The 13,684-nt window shown below is 53.7% G+C and overlaps 3 protein-coding genes across 10 annotated transcripts in view; 1 reads left to right on the plus strand and 2 right to left on the minus strand.

The window, feature by feature from the left end:
- CTBP2 (C-terminal binding protein 2) overlaps positions 1-10,159 on the minus strand; it is a 165,043-nt gene extending 154,884 nt beyond the window's left edge. For 5 of the 8 annotated variants that reach the window (XM_082407344.1, XM_082407341.1, XM_082407339.1 and 2 more), the window contains exon 1: positions 8,931-9,070. The gene's annotated coding sequence lies outside the window, so the exon portion shown is untranslated. Of the gene's footprint in view, positions 1-8,930; positions 9,186-9,883 lie in introns of those variants that run through there. The other 3 variants (XM_082407345.1, XM_082407346.1, XM_082407340.1) reach the window with 3 other exon arrangements.
- On the minus strand, positions 1,279-8,645 carry LOC309635627 (uncharacterized protein; the record flags this gene model as incomplete). The annotated part of the gene is made up of 3 exons (XM_082407116.1): positions 1,279-1,564; positions 5,320-8,511; positions 8,625-8,645. The coding sequence occupies 2 exons, from the start codon at positions 8,643-8,645 to the stop codon at positions 7,501-7,503; spliced, it is 1,032 nt and encodes a 343-aa protein (XP_082263242.1). The 3' UTR covers positions 1,279-1,564; positions 5,320-7,500.
- On the plus strand, positions 8,485-13,020 carry LOC309635757 (uncharacterized protein). Its single transcript, XM_082407378.1, has 4 exons — positions 8,485-8,880; positions 9,991-10,083; positions 10,876-10,982; positions 12,052-13,020. The coding sequence occupies exons 1-4, from the start codon at positions 8,782-8,784 to the stop codon at positions 12,053-12,055; spliced, it is 303 nt and encodes a 100-aa protein (XP_082263504.1). The 5' UTR covers positions 8,485-8,781; the 3' UTR covers positions 12,056-13,020.
- The last annotated feature ends 664 nt before the right edge of the window (positions 13,021-13,684 follow it).

Here is a 13,684-nt window from a genome sequence, read left to right on the forward strand (position 1 = left end):
CTGCAACCTCTAGTCACATGGCTCATCAAGCCCCACGCCGGGAGAAGTGCTGCAGTGTGAGAAGGATGTAGATTCTGAGGGAGGACGGGGTAGCCCTCGGAACTACCACCGCGCTATTGGTACAAGTAAAAGAGCCAGATTGGAAGGCTGCGGCAGAAACCGCGGCCTCAACACCGCCCCCGGGACGGGATGCCAAGCCGGCCAAGTCCCAGCGATGGGGCCGTTTACCGCTTGTCGCATCTCTGCCACCATCGAACCTCCCTGTCCGCTGGGAGTGGGCTGTACAGACAGGGACAACACGACTCAGATTTCAGACCTCCGGAGCCCGCGATCGCTGGGGTGGCTCGGGCACGGTCCAGCCAGGTACCTGGTTCTGCTCCGAGCCTCGCCGCGGGTTCGGGACCCACCTCGGTGTCCTGCGTCCTCTCGGGGCTCCTTCCACGTCCCGGCCGGGGGGACTGGGAGGGGCACGGGCGAGCCCGCGGGTGGGCGGCGGCGAGGGGCGGGACCCCGCACAATGGGCTGCGGGAGGAAGGAGGAAGTGGGCACTGGTGGGGGTAAGGGCCATTTCTATCACCTCTCGACAAATTCCCAGCGGCGGGAAGCAGCTCCCTATTTACAAGTGAAAGGGCAAAGCGCGAGGGGAGGGGCGCTTCCGGCGGAGTCGGGTACAGCGCGGGGGATGGGGTGGCGGGATAAACACGCGAGCCTGCGGGGTCCAGCCGGGGGGCAGGGGAAGGAAAAGGCGGGCGGGGCCGCCAGGTAGGCGGCCTTCGGGGGCGGGGCCGCCAGGTGAGCCAGCCTGGAGGGGAGGAGCGGAGCTGCCAGGTCCGCGGGGCCCAGGGGATCAGGGGGACCTCACCTTCGGGCCTGGGGTCCTAGAATCCCGGAACCCCAGACGCCAGGAGAGCCGTCCTTATAGCAAGGCCCAGCACCCCGGCTGACGGGGCGCATTCGGGGTAGTGCAGCCGCAGACCACGCCCCCTCAGGTAGAGGGCAGCCAGGTAGGGCGGTTGGCCTTCACCCAGGCCCAACTTTGCCCTCCCCGCAGCAGAAGGTCGTGCAGGAGCCCGGAAGTCGCCCTGCGGTCAGTCTGGGCGGAACGCTGGGGTTCCCGGCGCCCGAGGCCCCCGAACTCGAGCTACAGAAACAGGAGGCGGAGACCAGCTTCTTTATGACTCGGGGGAGGCAATTCAATGTTTCATCCTCGCATAAAATAGGAATTGCTCTATTTACCTAGCCGGCAGGAGCATCGTGAAGATTAATGACTGTGAAATGTTTTTAAGATCAAAAACATTCTGAGACTTTACTTATAGGCACTTATATGTGCACACTGATATCTGTACAGCAAAATATACTCTTTATTGATTGCCCTCCTGGAGTGACTTCTAGCCCGTAAGCAGAAAGCACCGAGAAAAAAAGATTCTGGAACATCTCTGTGTCCTCCTGAGACACTAAGGACTATGGGTAGAAACCGTGGCAGCCGCACCGGACCTCCTGCTCCATCCAGGCCTGCAGTGGCAGCTGGAGGCATCAGCCAGCAATGCAGCCCACACTTCAACGTCTGAAGAAGAGCCGGAAAGAAACTTTTAAAATATTTGTCACACCCCCTGGGAAGAAAACGCAGCATTCCCACCCCTCAGCTCAGCAGGCAGGTGCCCCCAAGTGTGGGCCACCATCGGGGTCTCTGCTGTTCGGAAAGCTCTGCCCTACCACCCCGGGCCCAGCGGTCAGTCAAACTCAGCCAGTGCTAGGAGCCCACGCAGGCCATCTGGCCTGGCAGCTCCAACAGCAAGGCCTCCGTGGTGTCACCAGCACCCCGTCCCTCCCAGCAAAGCAAGCCCACGTGACCAGGCAAGGCCGCTCCACTCCAGTCCCCTCAACCATTCTTGGACAGGGTTTTCAGAGCTCCTGAGAGCCCTCCCGGCTCGCTGCGGGCTCCGGCTGCAGTCCAGGTGGGCAGGCCCGGAAGCTGCAACACCCTATGGGCTCCCCACCATCCAAGAGGATGTGCAGGCAGGACCCCTACCCCCCCTTCCCCAGACCCACCCGGGCCTGAACCAGCAGAAACTTTATTTGCACTTCTAGACCCACCGCACTAAAGACATCCATCAGCAAAAGAATAAAGTCCCAGCCAGAGTGCATTCAGCAGGAAAGGTGCACAAACCGTTTCCTGGCCTCCACCCCCTACAGCAAAGGAACTTCACCAGCTGCTCCTCCTACCACACACACACTCACACACCTGGGGCAGCTACAACACTATCACTTCCAGGTTGGATTCAGGTCATTTTCACCTAACAAGTGATTCTTTGCTAGCCTCAACAGCTAGCCTTGAGGCTTTTTAAATTGCCATATACCTGGGGCAGGGGGTTGGGGGGTAGGGGGGGACAATCCCATCAGGCCAGAGGAGCTGACCTCTATAATCTCAGTCTACAGTTCCTTCCAAAGAAACTTCCTGGGATTCCATGACTCCATAATGAAGTTTTTGTTTGTCCTGTGCTGGAAGCCAGATTTCAGGCATGGCTGGAGCGCAGCAGCGAGTTTACAACCCCTTGGCCAGCCCCAGCGCTGCAGAAAAAGACCCACACATCATCCATGTGACGAATTCCTTAAAAAGACCCTTCCAAGTTTCTGCCACAACCTGGGCTGGGATGAGACACAGAAACGTTGCCACTACTTCCAACCAAGCTTCAAGCCAGTTAATAGTGTCTTTCAAGTCATAATTAAAGATTTATTTTAATGCAAAAAGCAGGTTTCTGAGCACTTTCGAGAGGGAGAAAAAGCAACAGTGTAAAGGAAGGTTTTCTTTGTGTTTTCATCTCACAAGCAGGATGAATTTTAAGAACCACACCGTTTTGTGGAAAAGCACTGCCTTCCCCCCTACCCCGGGACATTTCTGGACTCTCAGTGAACACCAACCAAAGGTGAGGCTGCCCACCAAGTTCAGGCAACAACAGCTATTCGGGATTAACATCCCCTAAACACCATCTGATCCTGGGGAGAATGCAGGCTCTGTTATTACCCAGGATAGAAGTCACAATTCTCCATAAAAGCAAAAGCATCATTTGCTCCTGGAATAAGAAAGAACCCAACCATTTTATCACAATTTTTGTGAATATTAAGCCACCCCTAGGCAACCATCTGTTAAATTTCGTTACAGAAACAGTTAAAGCAGATCATTTCTAAAACATTCACTCAAGGAGGAACTAGGCTAGATACAGATGGAAACATCAACTGGCCCCCAAAGTTCCAGGCAGAAGGGGCATCAGCCCCCAACAGTGGGCCAGGGCTACACTGATCCCACTTCCAGGAGAGGCAAAAAAGAAAGTTAACACGAGCGCCTGCCCCTTTAGCAATAGAGTTTTGGCTCCACTTTGGAACCTCAGCTCCCCTGTGGAAGCAGGAAGCTTTGTGAATGGAGGAGGAAGATGCAATACAGAGGAGCATTTTCAGAAATGGCAGCACCTGTGCAACAAAATACGAAAATCCAACAAATACTCGTTTTAGCCGCACTTTCCCTAACACCACAAACAGACTAAAAACTAATGTGAGGAGAATAATAAAAATAAACACAACTGCTTCCTATGACTTCAGATGCCTCAGTTTCTGGTAAGCGTTGAACGTGATTTCTGAAAATTGCATTTCAGGGGGGGAAAAAGTCTGCTTCGTTTACACTTTCTTAGAAGAACCCTACTATCTGCTTTTAGAATCTTTCCTCCAAAAAGCAGATCACTGAGAAGAAGAAGCACACAGAGTTCCCCAGCAGTCCAGAAAAGACCACCTTCTAAGAAAAAGTCTGGAAAGGGAGCAGGCCGGCGACCCCAATTTCCATGCCAGGCAAAGACAGATGATTGTGACTCTGGTTCCCATCCTGTCTGCAGCTCCTGAAGTTTCTGTGTTCTCGAGCAGTTAGAAGAATGAAGGCGAAACTGCCCCTTGGCTCCCATAGTCAACATTCCACACAAACAATGGCCTGGCTTGCTCCCTATTGTACATTCTGTATTCATTTGTGAATCCCATTTTTTTTTTTTTTTTTTTTTTGCACAATGTGCAAAGCCCTTTTCACTGGTGCAGTCCTGAAGGCCCAAGTGCAGCCATAATTTAGGCTTGAAATACTAATAATGATGGCTAAAAGCAAACTACAGATGAAGCCCAAACATTAATTTGTGAAGATCATTAGAGTCACACTGATGGCTTTTGGATACTATCCATTAAATCATGATCAAAAGAAACACTGAACACCTTAAGAATGGTTCTGAAGTTTTTAGCAATTATTAAATGTAATTTTCCAAACCCAGAGATAGGTGTGTTTAAAAAAAAAAAAGAAAAAAAAATACCCTTTCATAAGTTTTTGATACATATTCCATCAAACACAGACTTGAATAAAAATTAACTTCAAAAGATTGATTGGGGGGGGAAGATTTGCATTTTTCCTTCTTTCCCAGGATGCTGTAACTTTAACCGTAGGAGTGTAAATTAGGACATGCTTACCAGCTGTAAGGGAGAAAACTGATACTGCCCAGGCAGTATAGCCTCTGAGAGCAGATCCATTCCAGCATTTTCATGTGCCTACTAAAAGTCTGCAGTAGTGGAAGTCCACACAAGCATTCCTTAGCTAGTGAAATGCAGGAACATTCTTGGGGAATAAGACACCCCGATATTTCAATACACGGTGTTAAGTACAAGAACTTCTATTTGAAGGGCCAAGCAAACTGCACTCCCATTTTTAAATTACTACAGAAATGTGTTCCACCCTCTGTAATTGAACTACCAGCCAGGTGGTGGAAATATTACAGGAGTTGTGCCCTGCTGAAAAGATAAATTTCCTTTCCCAATCACGTACTATATGAATATATATATTTGTGGCCTGTATCAGGGACATGAGACACTTGGGCTGCTGCTTTTCACTGATAGAAAGATTAGTAACAGAGGGACCCAGGCTTGTACTCACATATGTTATGATGACAGCCCTTCTATATTAAAATGACAGTGGTAAAAAATGACAACTGGGGTGGCCATTCTGCTGTTGCTGTAAACTCTTTAAATTTTTTCCATTTAGGGAAAGTGTTAAGTGCAAAGGGGATAACTTTGCCTTCAAAAATGATTCATGATGGAAGAGAATTGTTGGCAAATGGCGTTCTGGTGCTAGACCTCAGCGGGGCCGCCCTTTTGGTTTTGAGTCTCAAGGATTTCAAACGGTGTGAGTTATCCTGAACTCTCTTTGCTTTAGCATTTTAACAGTTCCCAGCAATAATATCCTTTCCCAATCCAGCGCTGTGCTTGCTCAGCACCTATGTTGCATACTCATCCTTCATTTACCTTGTCGCTGGCTACTCAGAACACTGAAAAAGTTGCAGGTTGATTTTGCAGTTTTGTTTGTTGTTGCTGTGGCTGTTTGTTTCACTTCGTCTCTCATTAAAACACTTTCAGGGCTTATGAATAGGATTTCTTTCTGGAGTTTTACAAGTCAAGAGTAAAGTTATTGATTATTCCCTGAAAGGGTAACTGATGGCTAGTTAATAATTATACGAAGAGCAAGTTTTCCTGTTTCGTCTTGTGTACACGACCAGATTAACAATGCCAGGGAAAGCAAACTCGACTCCACAGGAACAGGTGTGCCCTGAGTCTTAAAAGGCCAAAATATCTCACAAAGTATGTCACTGGTGTATTTTTACAATGCTAGTAGTGTTTGTTTTTAAGTAGCCAAACTTTTTTACTTTTTTAACTTTAAAGAGACACACTTTGCAAATATTTCTTCACCCAGTCAATGACTAAGTGCCAGACATAAGTTGCAATTCGAGCCTGGCAAAGGAATACATTTTAGGGACAAAGAGATTTTTTTGCTGCTGTTGTTGTTGTTTAAACCACAGTTAAGAAAAGGCAATTTGCCCTGCCCCTCCCCCAGGAGAACACCCAGTTCAGGATGTTCAAAGATCCCAAGTGAAATCCTAAATAACAGGGCTCTGAGCTCAAATCTGCAGAGCTACGCAGAGCGCCCTCCACCTAGCTTTATTAATGTACAATCAGAAAGGAGGGAGAAAACATACCGCCTAGCTTTATCTTCCCAAACAGGAAAAAGAATTAAACCAAAAAGCACCATGTCAGGTCCAAAACAAGCTCCAAACCCAAGATTTGTAAATTCCCTCTAATAACTGCTTTCTACAGGGACAAACTGGGGTCCCCTACTCCTCGGGCACAGAAAACCAATCAGTGTCATAAATTCCCTTTGCCTTCAACCCTCACTCCCTTGTACTGGGGACAGAGTAGGGGGAGGGGTCGACCCAACATCAACACTTAACACTAAACCCCTCAATGCTCTACAGAAATATGCTGGCTTCTTTCCTTTGTTTGGTCCTGTTATACTTGATCAAGTGTGAACGATTAAACTGGTTTCATTAAAGGCAAGTGCATTCACAGCTAGCATCCAACTTCAATGGCAACTAGAAGCATATTTTGCAAGAAGGAGGGCCTGCTTTTTTGCTTGAAATCTACCATCTCATTAACTTTTCTTTGGGGGGGGCAGTAGAAAGGGCACTAGGGGTTTTTACCAGAGAGTGTCAGAGCAGCCCAGAGATCTGATGCTAGACAAAAGGATATTTAGTGTTTCAACTCTGGGATACAGTCCCTCTTACTTAAAAAAGAGAAAAGAACTCCTGTTTCAATATTATATTAAAGCTGCTCTGACTGAAAGTGTTTAATTAGCATTTTGAATATTGCTTTATAATTGCTTTAAGAAGTATGCTTTGAAATCAAATGATTATGAAAACAAGATGCTTTAAAGTCCCATTACTTCAAAATGTAGAAAATTTATTTTAAAAAAAATCAAAACAGTGGAATTCTCCTAAGCACATGAAAACTAAAGTTCTACTTTGAGAACCCTAGAGGCAGAACAGCAGTCTTAGGTACTGAACACGGGGTAAATTTTTAACTGCCTTTGAGCCCAAGCACCTAGCTAGCAGAGAAGAGTGTCTTCTTTGAAAGAGTAGTACCAGAGTTTGATATATTTCGCCAAAGTCGGGAGGCAGAATCACTTAGTAAACTAACCAAAATAAACGTCCCCTCCAAATTATCCATGTCAGATAAAAATATACCAGTCTCTACAATATCCAACAGAATTGCAAATAAGGCACTTAGCATTTTAAACTCCCAATGCATATTTATAGAATAGAATTCTCTTGTCTACCCTTCAAGCCACTCACGTCTGACTCTCTAAGAACTTAACCCGATCTCTAGTCTTTAAAAAAGAAAAAAGGGGGAAAAATCCATAAAGATCTGTTCACCCCGGATAGGGCAAGTGAGCCCGGCATGACTACGCAGGCCACTGCCAGCAGCCTGCACCGCAAGGACGCAGATCAAGCGGGGATTTCTACGAAAAATTCCTCCTTTCCCTTGTAAAATACTAAACCCGGGTGCCCTTGGAGCCAACTGCTGCTTGGGCCGCCTCCGGAAAAAGTATTCGGGGGCTGGGCGCACCACACACACTCGCGCGCACACGCAGACTCAGTGTCCGTGACCATCCGCGGCGGCGGAAAGCGAGCCACCGAAGGGAGTGTGTGCGCGTGTGTGTCTCGCCGTGGCCGGCGGTGACCGCGCAGAGCTCCCCGGCCCGCGGCCTCCCGGCACCTGGGCGCTGCGTGGGCTGCGGGCGACCGGCCACACCGCGGGCCTCCGGCTGGTGAAAGGCCCTGCACGCCCCGGCACCCGCGCGCCTCTGCCCAACTTGCCCCGGGTCGTTGGGAAGAGCGCGAGGTAGAGAAAGAAAGGCGCTTCCCCTCGGCCGCGCGGGTCCGTCCGGCGCCGCGGAGGACAAGGAGGAAGAGGCGATAGCGGCCGCCCGGCTGCCTCTGCGCCGCGCCGAGTCCCCGCCGCCCGGGTCGCGCCCTCGCCAGCCCCTCCTGCGAAACTTTTTCTTTTTGGTTCGCCCCACCCGAAAAGTGCGGCCAGGGCGGGGGAGGCGGGCGGGCCGGGTTCGCGGCGGCGGCGGCGGCGGCGGCGGTGGCGGCGCGTGAGGAGGAAGTGGTGCCGGCGGGAGCGCGGCCGGGCAGAGGAAATGCCCAGCCAGCTCGGCCCCCGCCCGCGCCCGCCGCCCGGCTCGCCCCGGGCCCCCGCCCCGCTGCGACTTTGGCGGGCCGAGCCCGCCGCGGCAGTGGTGGCGGCGGCGGCAGATGTGGCCCGACTGCCCGGAGGAGCCAACAATGCGGGGCCGGCAAAACAAAAGGGTTCCACTTCGCATCCTTTCCCGTCTTTCACTTGCGCTCCCGGGGCGCCGCGCGGGATCCCCTGCCAGCAGGGGCCGCTTCCCTGGGGACCCGGAGCCGCGCGCGCCCCGGTTTCCCAGCGGACCCCCGCTCCCCTCCCCCGCCCCGCAGGCGCAAGGCCCCACGCGCTCGGACTCCCGGTTCCGGGGAATCCGGCCGTATTGTCCCCGCGGCGCGCCGCGCGCTCGGCCTGGGTCGCGGGCGGCCCCCGCGCGCGCACCCACCGGCCTCCGGGAACAGGAGCCGGGGGCGCCTAGGAAACCGTCGCCGAGACGCCGCCGCCGCCGCTGCCCTCCGGACGCCGCCGTGCTCGGGGTTTCTTTTTTTTTTTTGCCAATCCTGATGGGAAGGAAGGTGACCGCCTACTTCGCATTCATCAACTCTCATCACAACAACAAAAATCCTGGCGCTAACGGCGGCCAGCGGGCACGATCGGCGGCGGAGGGCAGCAGGCAGGGACCCTAGGCCGGCGCCCACTCCCGAGCGCCGAGCGGGGACACCGGGCCGGGGACGCAGACCAAAGATGTCCTCGGATGCCGGCTTGGTGTCCTTCGCCCTCCTCCTCCTCCCCCCGAGTGGCGCAGTGAGGCGCGGGCGCGGCGCCCCCGGCCCGCGGCCGCAGGTGAGGCGGGGGCGGCGGCGGCCCCAGCCCTCCCCCGGGGCCCCCCTTACCTCGTCCCGGGCCGCCGGCGTCCACGGCGAAGGGCGCCCACCCGGGAGGCGGCGGCAGCAGCGGCGGCGGCTCCCGCCCCTCCCACCCCACCCGGCGGCGGTGGCGGCGGTGGCGGCGGCTGTGCGGCCCCCCCTCAGCGCGGCATGGCTCCCGGCTCCGTCCCTCGCTCCTCCGGCCGCTGCCAGTTCCTCTGGGCCGCTCCCGGGCCACCTTAAAATGACACACGCACACAAGGACACACACACACAAAAACTTAATCTCTCCCCCTCCCCTCCCTCCCCTCCCTCCTCTCCCCTCCCCTCCCTCCTCTCCCCTCCCCTCCCTCCTCTCCCTCCCCTCCCTCCTCTCCCCTCCCTCCTCTCCCCTCCCCTCCCCTCCCTCCTCTCCCCTCCCTCCCCTCCTCCCCTCCCTCCCTCCTCTCCCTCCCCTCCCTCCCTCCTCTCCCTCCCCTCCCTCCCTCCTCTCCCTCCCCTCCTCTCCCCTCCCCTCCCCTCCCCTCCCCTCTCTCCTCCCCTCCCCTCCCCTCTCTCCTCCCCTCCCTCCTCTCCCCTCCCCTCCCTCCCCTCCCCTCCCTCCTCTCCCCTCCCCTCCCCTCCCTCCCCTCCCCTCCCTCCTCTCCCCTCCCTCCCCTGTCTCCCCTCCCGTCTCCTCTCTCCTCTCCTCTCCCCTCCCTTCCTCTCCCCTCCCTCCCCTCTCTCTCCTCCCCTCTCCCCTCCCTCCCCTCCCGTCCCGTCCCCTCCCCTTATCTCCGCTCCCCACCCTACCCCTCCCCTTCCCTTCCTCCTCCTCCCCTTGCCGCCGAGCCTCTTCCTACTTCCCCACCCACCCCACCCCCTTCCTCCGCCCACCCGGCTCCCGAACGTCTCCAGCCTGGTCCCGGCCCCGCGCCCGGCCGCAGGGAGGGGGCTGCGCTGGGGGTCCCCGGCCCGCACACGCCCCGCGCCGCGCTCACCCCCAAGAGGATGCTAATTCCAACTTGGATCGGGGGAGGGAGCGTCCTGGAAGCCGAGCGCCTCCCGGCTATTTGCTCTTCTTTATTTGTTTTCTCCTCCGGCGAAGGAGGAGGAAAACGGAGAAAAGGAAAGGGAAAGAAGCGGCGCGGCCGCGTCTCCCGGTGGCCGCCGGCTGCGCAGGAGCGAGGCGGGAGGCGAGGTGAGGGTCGCCGCTCGCTCACTCCTCGCTTTTTTTTTTTTTTTTTTTTTTTTTTTTTTGGGCAAAGGCGGGGTCTCTCTTTGCAAACCAATGACACAACCCCACATGGGCCGGCCTCGCCCCCTACAGATACTCTTCACTACAAATCGCCTCTCTCGGGGGATTAGTGGCTCCGCGAAAGTGCACACAGGCGCGGCGGGCGGGCGAGTGGGCCGGGCGCGGCGGGCACTCCCCGGCCTGGCCCCGCCTGGGAGGCCCTAGCGAAGCGCTGGGGCCTCGCGGGCAGGGCTGGGGGTCCATCTGCAGCGGCCGCGAATCCGGCCCTCCCTTCGCCCTCCTTCCTCCTCCGCCCCTTCCACGTGGGGCCCCGGGCGGCCGGCCACGTGGAGGGACGCGAGCCCGCGCGGGCCTCGGCACGGCGCCCCGGGGTGGCCCTGGCTCAGTGGGGCCCCCGCCAGGCCCGCGGCGCCGACCTGCCCCCTTCCTGGCCCCGCGGCTCCAACTTCCTCCCGGGCCCCTACGCCGGCCACTTCTGTCTTCTCAGGCCCGTGGGGTCAGGCGCGGGCCGACCACAGGGGGCACTTGCGCTCCCCAAATCCGGATCCGGGAGACAGTGCCCGCGCCTGGCCCGAGGGGCGGAGATGGCCGTGGGTGCGCGCGGAGGGAGCCCTATGTGCTGGAACTTGCAGCGGTAGTGTTCCCTACCAGAAGCAAAACATTTTTTACACATTAAAAAAAAAAAAAAAATTGTTCCTTCCTCTTGCCTGGATCTTGTCGGGGCTATTTTTAAAGCCTTGCCTTGGGTGGGAGCTCCGGGCCTCGCGGGACGGAGGCGATCTGCGGCCGGGGGGCCCCCAGAGTCGGGGACCTGGAATTGCGCACAGCTCCGACGCCCCAAGGTTAGTGTCTGGACACCAAACCCGGAATCCAGGCGGAGCGCCGGCCGCAGCTAGACTAACTTCCATGCCCGTGACCCGCGGCGTTGGAACTCGGTCTGCAGAAGGGAGCCAGCGGCTGCGGGCTGGGAGGGCTCTTCTCCCTGCTCCCCAGAAGCCCCCAAACTCTCATCTCACGTCCCTGAGATCGGCCGCGCGTCCTCCGAGGGCCCCTGTGTGGGCTGAACCGAGCCCTTAGTCTCGATCTGCTTAAAAACCATATTGAGATGTGACGAACTAGATTGAGGTGTTGAGCAGGAAAGGCGTGGGGAGGGGTGTGAGGTCCGGTCTTTGCAGGCCGCGGGGACTGCCATTCCCAGAGACGAATCGCTGGGTTTGGCCTCCCACGTACCCGGAGTGCACCACACCCTGTGAATCAGAGGAAACAGGCTGGAGCCTGGGGGCCAGAGAAAGGACCACCGAATCTCTGAACCCTTTTCTGCATCCCAAGGAGCGCTGCTCTAGGCCTCTCGGTCTGTTAACATTTTAAAAACTCCTACGCCGGCTCACAGCAGGAAGGAATGCGCACTGCTCGTTTGCTGAAGTGCGCCCAGGTCAGCCTGCGGGACCGGCTTTGCGGGGCCCTTGACTCCGGATGATCGCTTTATCATCCAACAGTAGATTTTAAAACCCTACTGAAGACCTCCTAGAAGTGATGGCAGCGCGGGACTAGGCATTTAACACCCGCTAGTTCACAAAATTCGGTTACTAAAATGTCCGAAGCTGGTTTTCTACTTGGCACTAATAGGCCCCGGCCATGCCGGCTGAGTGGCTCTCGAGTGGCTTCTGCGGTTCAGTTGAAAAACTGCCAGACCCGCACTCTCAGTGACCTCCGTCTTCTGGCGACCCCGCATCTCCAGCTCTCTCCTCTCCCCAGCAGTTTTGCCTCAAAGTCATGGCGCCTAAAATACTTCTCGGTTATACCCTGACCCCGCCCACCCCCAGGCTACTGAGGTACTATTATATGCTTTTCTATGTTTCTTAGGCATAAGCTATGGTAACCATAAAGATTTTCTGCTTCCTTATTTCACAGATGATCTTTGATTCTGAGTGGCCCTCTTTTCACCCAGAAAACACTGAAAGTCAGCTGGCTTTTCTTATCACTTGTTCAACTTTCATGTCTATTATGAATTTGACCTTAGAGAATACTGTGTCCTTTGTTTTGAGAATGTTATTAAAAAAAAAAAAAAGTCATCCTCGGAGCCAAAAATTATTTCTCATTTCAACTTGGTACCCTATATTTTGCCCCCAACATGTGAGTTATTTCAAACTCCATTTTAAAATGAGCAAAGACTTGAATAGACATTTCTCAAAGGAAGATATACAAATGACCAACAAGCACAGGAGATTTCCCTAATTATTAGGGAAATGTAAATCAATGCCACAGAAAGATACCACATCATGTCCATCGGGATGGCTATTATCAAAAAACAAAACAAAATAAAAACCAAAAAACAGAAAAGAATAAGGGTTGGTAAGGATGTCAGAAATCAGAAAACGTGTGCGTTGCTGGTATAAATATAAATTGGTGCAGACACTGTGGAAAACAGTTTGGTAGTTCCTCAAAAAGTAATGTAGAATTTACTATATGAACCATCAATTCCAGTTCTAGGTATATACACAGAATAATGGAAAGCAGAGTCTCAAGCAAATATTTGTACACCAATGTTCATAACAACAGCCAAAAGGTGGAAATAACCCAAATATCCATCAAAGGATGAATGGATAAACAAAATGTGGTCTATACACACAATGGAATATTATACAGCCTTTAAAAAGGAGAAATTCCAACACATGCTAAACATGAACAAACCTTGAGGACGTTATGCTAAGTGAAAAAAACCCAGAACCAAAAGGATAAATATAAGTTTCCACTCATATGAGGTATCTAGAATAAGCAAATTCATGGAGACAAATGAAAGAGATGACTAAGGGCAGGGAGGAGGGGAAAAAGGGGAGTTGTTTAATGGGCACAGAGTTTCTGTTTGGAGTGATGAAAAAGTTCTGGGGGCTTCCCTGGTGGTGCAGCGGTTGAGAATCTGCCTGCCAATGCAGGGTACACGGGTTCGAGCCCTGGTCTGGGAAGATCCCACATGCCACGGAGCAACTAGGCCCGTGAGCCACAATTACCGAGCCTGCGCGTCTGGAGCCTGTGCTCCGCAACAGGAGAGGCCGCGATAGTGAGAGGCCCGCGCACCGCGATGAAGAGTGGCCCCTGCTTGCCACAACTAGAGAAAGCCCTCGCACAGAAACGAAGACCCAACACAGCCATAAATAAATAAATAAATAAATTAATTAATTAATAAAAAAAAAAAAAGAAAAGAAAAAAGTTCTGGAAATGGATGATGGTGATGGATTGCACAACAATTGTGAATGTGCTTAATGCCACAGAACCATACACCTAAAAAGGGTAAATCTTATGCATATTTTACTGCAATATAAAAGAAATGGGGACTTCCCTGGTGGTCCAGTGGTTAAGACTGTGCGCTCCCAATGCAGGGGGCCCAGGTTCGATCCCTGGTCAGGGAACTAGATCCCACATGCCACAACTAAAAGAGCCCGCATACTGCAACTAAAGATCCCGAGTGCCGCAACTAAGACCTGGCACAGCCAAATAAATAAATAAATGAATATTAAAAAAAAATGTTGCAAAGTAGCTTTTGTCT

Source organism: Balaenoptera borealis (genome assembly GCF_965194805.1).
Source record: "Balaenoptera borealis genome assembly, chromosome: 10".
NCBI classification, from domain to species: domain Eukaryota; kingdom Metazoa; phylum Chordata; class Mammalia; order Artiodactyla; family Balaenopteridae; genus Balaenoptera; species Balaenoptera borealis.

Bases quoted from the DNA above. Each gene is read 5' to 3' on its own strand.
- LOC309635757 (XM_082407378.1), top strand. From the start codon at position 8,782: ATGTCCTCGGATGCCGGCTTGGTGTCCTTCGCCCTCCTCCTCCTCCCC. The intron at 8,881-9,990 runs GTGAGGCGGGGG...CCTCCGGCGAAG, and splicing joins CCCCCGGCCCGCGGCCGCAG to GAGGAGGAAAACGGAGAAAA. The intron at 10,084-10,875 runs GTGAGGGTCGCC...CTATTTTTAAAG, and splicing joins GGAGCGAGGCGGGAGGCGAG to CCTTGCCTTGGGTGGGAGCT.